This window comes from Hevea brasiliensis, chromosome 14 (genome assembly GCF_030052815.1).
Source record: "Hevea brasiliensis isolate MT/VB/25A 57/8 chromosome 14, ASM3005281v1, whole genome shotgun sequence".
NCBI lineage: Eukaryota > Viridiplantae > Streptophyta > Magnoliopsida > Malpighiales > Euphorbiaceae > Hevea > Hevea brasiliensis.
In genome coordinates, this window is record NC_079506.1 from 20762006 (window position 1) to 20771579 (window position 9574).

Sequence of the window (9574 nt, forward strand, 5' to 3'; positions counted from 1 at the left end):
TAAATTGAAATATTAATTTTAATGTCATTTAAATTAATTATATAAATAAAAATATTATCAATTTAAGAAATGTTATTTTTTACTCGATCATATTTTTCTGAAAACTATTTGTCATATTATTAGCATATAATATTAGCTTAATTATAAACTTGAATGTAATATAATAAAAAAAAATATATAATAATAAGTTTTAAAAATATAAACAGGTGAAGATGTTTAAAAATTAAAATAAATTAATGATAATTGCAAATATTCTCAATAAATTAAATTCGTTTAAATTCTATTATTTTATCTTTTAAAAAAATAAGTTAGTTTTGAATATGTTTTATTTTATTTTTAATATTTTAAAATAATGTCAATTTACGTAATAAGATTGCATAGCTGGACTAATGCAAAAGAAAATTATTTATAAAATGTATTTTTATTAATTTAGCGCATTACTATAATAAAATTTTCATTTTCATTAAAATGATATATTGAAATTTTTTATTGTCATATTATTTAGTATAAACAACTTTAAAACCTATTTATTTTGTTATTTATTTAATATATTTAACAAGTATTTTATTTTTTAAAATTGTAGATTATATTATATATTTATAAGTACATTATTAATTAAAATGCAAATATAAATTTAATCATGCATTTTTTATTATTTCATAACAATATGAGAATACTTTAAAGTATTCAATTTTTTTTCTTTTTTCCAAATATGTAGCTACAACGTAAGTGGAATCTTCTTTTTTTTCTTTTTCTTTTTTTTTTTTGCAAATTATGAAATAATGATGAATATTAAATGTAAGTATTTTTTTAAATAGGATTCATAATAAAATTTTAATTTATATTAATTAATATTTTAGTAGATAATATAAATTTATAAGGATATTTTAGTCAATTTAAAAGTTTGCCCCCTCATTTGTCCTTTCATTCATATATTTATATATCTATGTATATATTATAGATTAATTGTATTTTTTATTTTCCATGTATTAGTTTCTTATTTTAGTTAATTTCTTTTTATAAAGTTTTATATTTATTTGAAATTAAGTAGAAATAGGACTAAGAATTTTAAATTTATATAAATATTAAAATTAATTTAAACAATAAAAATATATAATATAATTAATTTGAAAAATGAATGGCATTTTTGGCAAATCCTTACACCACTTAGTTTTAAAAACTCCAAACAAGTTTTACATGCCTAAATGTTTGTCTAGGCTTGGAATTTGTACACAATTCAAAATTTAATTTCATCATTAATTGTTACGAGATGTATAATGCGATCAAAACACAACAAGCATGGTCTATTTGACATTGTTGCTATTGCCGCTGTTGAGAAATATTTTTTTTTTAAACATATGAGTTAAAGAGTGCTAAAAATAATCTATTAAATTTGATAAGTTTTAGTAATTATGACACAATAATAACAAAATAGTTGTTTTCAAATTTTTTTTCAACATCTAAAGTAGTTTTTCTTTTTTTTTTCTTAAATTTTTTTCGCTTTAGGTTGCGTTAGGAATCATTTTCCTTATCGTAAAGGCAGAAGACAATTGTTCTTCCCCACAATCCTCGCGAATTCCTAATCTCAAGTTGTTTGAGAACAAGAAATGCAAAGATTTGAAATCAAAGAAAGTTGGTAGCGGTGCATCTTGTTTTTGGAGATAACCTAACGATTTAGGAGATGAACTAAGCCATGTGAATTTCATATTAGATTGCTAACAGATTTTCTTTGGCTAGAACACATGTAAATGTATTTACCCTATATTTTATCAACGAGTTCTATCTCAATGATCTTGTACTCATCTTTAACACTGTGAACTCTTGAGTTCGAGTTGCAGTTGGAGTCAAATGCAAAAGAAGATCCACGTTTTTTGGAATATTATAAATTGTTTGTGCTATGTGAATGGGTCAACCTCTATGAACTTGTATACATTTGAATATAACTCAAATTTTAATTCTTTTAGGGGAGAGAGTCAATCAGACTTCCAACACTTTCCTTATAATTAGACTAATTAAACATGCCCTTACGGATGATAGTAAAATGAGTCAATAGCCCTGATTCTCCAAATTCAACTCAATTCACAATGTTCACTAAACCATTAATTTACATTCATTGTATCAAATACTTGAATACAAAATAAGGTTTGCAAGCCATACACCACTTAGTTTTAGAAACTCCAAATTAGTTTGGATGCCAAAATGTTTGTCTAGACTGGGAATTTGTACACAATTCAAAATTTAATTACATCATTAATTGTTGCAAGGTCTACAATACAACCATAATACAACATTAAGGGCCTGTCTGACATTGCCGCCATAGCTGCTGTTGAGAAAAATATTTTTTAAATATATTAGTTAATGAGTATTAAAAATGATCTAAAATCAAATTATTAGATCACTAAAATAACAAAATAATTTTTTCAAACTATTTTTTTCAACAGCATCTAAAATGATTTTGGCCTCAAATCGCAATGATTTCCTATTATTTAGAAACCACGCCATGAATATTGTTGATATTGACACAATGATTGGCAAGGAATTGGTACTTTATTTCAAAAAAAAAAAAAAAACAAAAAAAAAGAAACTCTTGGGTTCTTTGGGCTGTCTTACGCTAGCATTTCTCTTATGGCACATTCAGCCGAGTTTCATGTTCGTGTACATTACAGATTAATTTCATTGCTAACCTCCTCCAGCTGCATATCTCCAGAACGTTCCACTCTCTCTTTATTCTCTTTATTTCAGCTCTTCCCTCTTTTTTCTGCAATGCGCTCTAGCTTAGTTGTTTTGGGCCTGGATCCATAGCTTCTGGACTCCTTCCTATACTGCTATCAGATATTAACAAAGAAACACTCTTGAAATTGACTGGCCTTCCATTATCATCATCCCATAACTCCAAGTCAAATAGTCAATAGTTTAATATACTTCTTCTGCTAGAGTCCAACAAAGAAGTAGTTTAATAATCTTCACTTATTTTTCTTGATCTTGACAACACTTTTGACCTTACCTGAAATTTTCTATTCATCTGTTCAACTCCCAAATTTTACAAGCTATATTTGACCACTTGACCGATTTAATTAGTCCTACTTTTGGAGAGTTATTTTGTGTACAATCTTTTGACCAACTGAACCTATAAGAGGCGCCAACAATGGCTTCATGTACAACCTAGCCTGCAAGTTGAAGACTCAAGTACTCATCACCACTAAAACAGAGAAAAAGTCCCCTTCTTTTTACATTTCAACGTTGGTTTTGCTCAATCCTTGGCAATGGAATATCAATATGTAATAGGAGGAATTCTAGCTTCTGTTTTGGGGTTTGTACTGTTGAATAGATCAAGAGGAATGAAGAAAACTAAAGAAGCAAAGGAAAATATGAGGGATGAAGTTGTGAAGAGCTCAGAACAAGTGTTATGCCAGTCGGAAAATGCCACTAATGCTGATATTATTATAGTTGGAGCAGGTGTTGCTGGGTCTGCTCTTGCTTACACTCTTGGCAAGGTGAATCTAATCTTCTCCCTCTACTTTAGATGGCAATTTATAATAAGACGAATGCTCACAAAACTAGCTACCCCATCCGGCAGTTTAACCTCTTTTCCTTCCTTCAATTGCAGGATGGACGGAGAGTGCATGTGATTGAAAGGGACCTGACTCTGCCTGACAGAATTGTTGGAGAACTTCTGCAACCTGGGGGTTACCTGAAATTAATTGAGTTGGGCCTTGAAGGTGAATAAGAAATTTCTATAATCTTTTATGGATTGTTGAATCCGTATGAATTCCATCAGTCCTTCTGTCTGAGTCTACTATTATTGAACTTTTTCTCTAATTCTTAACATGTATGCTTGGTTGCAGATTGTGTAGAAGAAATTGATGCTCAACATGTATTTGGATATGCTCTTTACAAAAATGGGAGAAGTACTAAACTATCATATCCCTTGCAAAGATCAGATCCAGATGTGGCTGGAAGAAGTTTTCACAACGGACGTTTCATTCAAAAAATGCGTGAAAAAGCTGCAACTTTACCCAAGTAATAATCTTCATTTACCCCGGAGTTACTTCTTTCACTTTGCTATGCCCTTCATGTTCAAAATCTTTTAATTCGTGCTGCATAATTAATAGCATCATTTTATTGCCTTTAATAGTTAATATGTTCCCTGATTTTCTTTGTAGTGTAAGACTGGAGGAAGGGACAGTAACATCCCTACTAGAAGTAAAGGGGACAATCAAGGGCGTGCAATACAAAACTAAAATTGGTCAACAACTTACCGCTTGTGCTCCACTTACAATAGTATGCGATGGTTGTTTTTCAAATTTGCGACGGTCTCTCTGTAATCCTAAGGTAATGATTATGTTTCAACCTGGAAACGAAAACTTCTATGAATCCAATTGGCTTCTCTATGAACGTCACTGATAGATGCGAAATTGGGTAGCTGTTTTCTTTTTCATGAGTTTGAAGTGAAGTTTGGAAACTTTGGGTTTTTACAGGTTGATATCCCCTCCTGTTTTGTGGCATTGATCTTAGAGAATTGCGAGCTTCCATACCCAAATCACGGACATGTTATTCTGGCAGACCCTTCACCAATCTTGTTCTATCGTATTAGTAGCTCTGAAATTCGATGCTTGGTTGACATACCTGGCCAAAATCTACCATACATTTCAAATGGTGAAATGGCCAAATACTTGAAAACTGTGGTGGCTCCCCAGGTATTCTTAGTTTTCTGGGCATGCTAATTTTTATTTTTATTTTATTTTATTTATTCATTTATTTATTTTTTTTTAATTTTTCTTTTTCGCATTTTGGCTTTGATACTTGTAGTTTGTAGTGCTAAGGGGGATTATAGAAATGACACGATTTAGTAAGCATTGGACCGTCATTTATCTTTGAATCTTTAGACTAATCTAAGAACTTTTATATATGTTTCAGATTCCCCAAGAGCTACGTGATGCATTTGTTTTTGCAATTAACAAAGAAAACATAAGAACTATGCCTAATAGAAGCATGCCTGCTGCTCCTCATCCCACTCCAGGTGCTCTTTTGTTAGGGGATGCATTTAACATGAGACATCCTTTAACAGGAGGAGGAATGACTGTTGCCCTATCTGATATAGTCGTATTAAGGAATCTTCTAAGGCCTTTGCATGATCTGAGCGATGCATTTTCCCTTTGCAAGTATCTTGAATCCTTCTACACACTACGCAAAGTGAGTAAATGATTTTCACTTAGTTGCATATGAGAACTAAATTTATAATTTCTAGATTTAAATTCTTTAGAATCTAGTTTGGATAAACAATATGGTGGTATACTTGCCACAACAATGAAACTAAAATTGGTGCTAACCCTATATATCCATTTCATTTCAGCCTGTGGCATCTACTATAAATACTCTGGCTGGAGCCTTATACAAAGTATTCAGTGCATCAACTGATCCTGCAAGGAATGAAATGCGTCAAGCATGTTTTGACTATTTGAGCCTTGGAGGTGTATTTTCAAATGGACCTATCGCTTTACTCTCTGGACTAAATCCTCGTCCGTTGAATTTGGTTCTCCATTTTTTTGCTGTGGCTATCTTTGGTGTTGGCCGCTTAATAGTTCCATTTCCATCAATTCCACGCTTTTTGATTGGGGCTAGAATGATCTCGGTGCGTATAGCTAACAATAATTTCAATGACTTCATAATTATATTTTAAATGACTTCAAAGTTCTTATCTCTATCACATTTCTTTTACTTGTTTTCAGGTTGCATCAAGAATAATTTTTCCCATCATAAAGGCAGAAGGAGTTCGACAAATGTTCTTCCCTATAACCCTAACACATTGAAGATCTCAAGTTGTTTGAGAATAGGAAATGCAAAGATTTAAAATCGGTGAAAGTTGGTGGCAGTTCATTTTTTCTTTAGATAAGTTAACGATTTAGGAGATGAGCTGAGCAGTGTAAATTTTATTTTAGATTCCTAACAAATTATCTTTGGTTAGAAACGAAAGTTTCACATGTAATTTAACCACACTTTTCTTGAAATATTTTTAATTATTTGTGCGTGCTCCTCTATTGTTTCCAAAATTTGGAATGTCACCATGTATTGTGTTGGTTTGTGTTTCCATAAGACAGTGTTCCTTGATCCGTGTTTCACCATGGCACATACAACAAGTATGGGTATGAGATATGCTAATTTTTATAATTCGCGACATAGTAGACGATGGACTTAGTTGATGCACCATATATGCTAAAACATATCACTCAATGCACATGAATCATGTGCGTGTAAAATCACGTAATTCAAATCTACCTAATTTATAAAATTTAAACTACATCACATGCATATAAAATTCAAATAATAAAAGCAAATGGAATTATTAATAACTCAAATTTGCTTTGATTTAAATTTTAATTTATTGTAATAAATCTTATTTCATAGACTAATGATTAGAAAAAAATAATAAGTATCCCATCTTTCATAAAATTTGATAATTTAAGCATTTCGATACATCGACATGTGGCAAGTAGAAAACAAAATCAAGTACTTTAAATTGTCAACAAATCCAGTCAAAACGAGTTGTCGTATAAAAGTATGAACACCGGACTCAAAAATTCCACTTGCCCAATCATCAAACGACTTGTCATTTACAAATCAACGTCAGTTCACTTTAATTGATATTGCCCTCCATGAACGGCATATCGTACCATGACAACGACAAAATGCTTGGTCATGGTACAGTGACAAAGACAAAATGATAGGATCTTGTTTTTGTTTATATTTTTTTTCCCTCTTTTGGGTATTGTTCTATCAATTGTGTCATATTCATGGATTTGTCTTTGCTTGATAAGCTTTTATGGGGTTTTAGCATTTTTTAGTTTCCTGCAAATGCAATATGTTACATTGCTCAAGATTTCTTGATAAAAAATAAGTAAGGAGTTGGTCATTCGAGATCCCACATGGATGGTTGTTGACAGCATGTATGTGTGATATAAATCTTAGCAGGCTTTGATTAAATTACTATGATTTTGTCAAATAATGTGTGCTTCTGTCCTATGTCTATATTCATTGTAAAGTTGTCAAAAAGAATGGAGAAATTTTTCAAATCAGTCAATTAGGGAAGAAATTTTACAATACCAGGACGAACCAAAAAGCATATTTTCAAAGTTCAGGTTTTCAACCCATTGATTCATGCAATTTTTTTTTTTAATTTTTCATTTATTGTTATTTTCATATGAAAATTATCAAAAACATTTGTCCAAAAAAAAAATTTATGGAAAAAATATTTTTGGACTCCTTACAATATTCTTATTTTTCTAACTTGAAAATTTTATTTGTATTGCGGAAATAAATTGGGCATTAACAAATGTGATTTTATTGTATTTTACTTCTAAAGGCATCCAAAAATTATAAAAAAAAAATTATTTTTGATTTTCTCATAATATTTTTTATTTTTCTAACGTAATTCTTTTTATTTATTTGTGAAGCATGAATAATTTGAGCATAAAAAATATTATTGTTTTTCATGCAAAAAAAATTTGATATGAAAAAAATAAAAATATTATTGGAAAAATCAAAAATAAATTTTTTATAATTTTATGATCTATAAAATTATTTTTTCATGATTTTAAAAGTAATACACAATAAAAAAAAATAATCTTTTTTAATGCTCAGCTTATTCCTGCTTTAAAAATAAAAACTCTCATGCAAGAAAAATTAAGAATTTTTTAAAGAGTTGAAAAGTATTTTGTCATAATTTTCTAATTTGTAGAAATATTTTTAATGAATTTTACATAAAAAACAACAAATGCAAAATAAAATAAAAAAATTGCATGAGGAAGACATATTGTTTTTCGCCAGTCATGTTGGCGAAGATTTTGTAACCCATTGTTCCCCACTTTGAATGGCGAACAAGGGGTTGAAAACCCTGCTTTAAAAAGCATCTTTCTCTCCATGGTAGTTTTGCAAACTTTTTTCCCCAATACTCTAGTTTGATAAAAGTCTCTGTGGTTTGTTGGTGCTAGTGGAGGGCTGTTACTTCGGGATCCCACATTGTTGCGGATAGCTCGTGTTCCCTCAGTATCCCAAATCAGTTGCAGACAATGTGTGTATGCCTTCCCTATTGCAAAAAAGAAAATTAAAAAAAAAAATGTCAGGAGTTTGAAGGTTGTTTGATAATTTAGGCTGCAGTGTGTCCAATTGCAAATTCCCTGCAAGAAGAGGAATGATTAACAACATAACAAAAACAAAGAGATTTTTTATATTGATATAGTATGGATAAAAATCCGATCCAAATGGAAGGTAATCGAGATCTTAAAATCCGGATTAGATTAGAACATGAGGTGTTCGGTTAGGATATAATATGTTCATATAAAACATGAGGTGTTCGGTCAGGACATGAAATGTTCGATTAGAACACAAGGTGCTCGGTCTGGAACTACATTCAGATAAGACAGGGTGTTTGGACAATGAGCAAGAAGTTCGGATGAAATATAGGATGCTCAAACAAAATAGGGTGTTCTGTTAGAAGTTCGATGCATCCTGATAGGATGTGCTAAGTTCCTACCAGGAATCTCGCTACACTGTTAGTCACCGCTGCCATTTTTTCCCCTCGCCGTTCATAGAGATTCTATGCCAGCTAGAACCAATAATTCCTCCCCCATCTCCTGTAGACTTCGAAACATCCTTCCCAGCCACCATTCTCTACAATAAATTTAGGCTTTAACAGGTTAAAAATTTAAAAAGAAATTATTAATAAGAATTATCCGTAAGCATAAAGTGATACATAAACCCCACAACCTAAAGTTTTTAACAATACTTTCATACTAATTTACAACATTATTATGCATAATGTCGTTATATGCTGTCGTGACATCTAAATACATTGTCTTGATGTTATTTATTGCTTTGTACAAAATGATGTTAATTTTACGATACAATTAGACAAAGCATATCAACTTTATGATATATTTCTGCTAGTACTATATTAGACTCTTCAATTGAAAGTTGAAAGACAAATGGAAAAACCAGTGCTTTGCTTCAACTACATTAGTCATACTCCATTGATTGATTTAATAAGTTCAAACTACATGTTAATTGATTATTATATGAGAGTACAAGCGTGAGTCCTAACTCAGCTAACGTTTCTAGGACATTGATTCATGTTGATTTCATCATTAAATATACATATTGTGTCATAATTTCATGATAGATTAGGTATTGGTAAGAGTTTCTCAAAGTGTAGATATGTTAGTCGCAACGTTCACATTTCCCTCACTGCACACCCAGCTGAGTTCCATATTCTTGCACATCACAGTTGCATAATTTTAAGAAGTGCATGCAGGGATGCAAAAATAATTTCGTGCAAGCATGCCTTTTTAACCTTTGAATGGAAATAGAAGTGCAAACACAGGATGATTTTTCTTTTTCAATTTTATTTTTGAAATAACTAAATATAATTTACTTGTACAAATTATTATTAAAACTCGGATCCCATTTGTATCCAACAAGAAAAGGAAATCCTTTTTCAAGAATTGCATTTCATTTTTATCTATGGATTTAACCGTGAATTATTCAAACAACCTATTGTCAGCTAAGTAGATATGGACAG

General features: G+C 30.7%; 1 protein-coding gene across 1 annotated transcript; it reads left to right on the top strand.

Moving 5' to 3' along the window:
* The first annotated feature begins 3257 nt into the window (after positions 1-3257).
* LOC131168982 (squalene monooxygenase SE1-like) lies at positions 3258-5810 on the top strand. The gene is made up of 8 exons (XM_058134995.1): positions 3258-3494; positions 3608-3719; positions 3846-4020; positions 4164-4332; positions 4479-4697; positions 4918-5193; positions 5354-5632; positions 5730-5810. The coding sequence occupies exons 1-8, from the start codon at positions 3264-3266 to the stop codon at positions 5808-5810; spliced, it is 1542 nt and encodes a 513-aa protein (XP_057990978.1). The 5' UTR covers positions 3258-3263.
* Positions 5811-9574: the final 3764 nt, after the last annotated feature.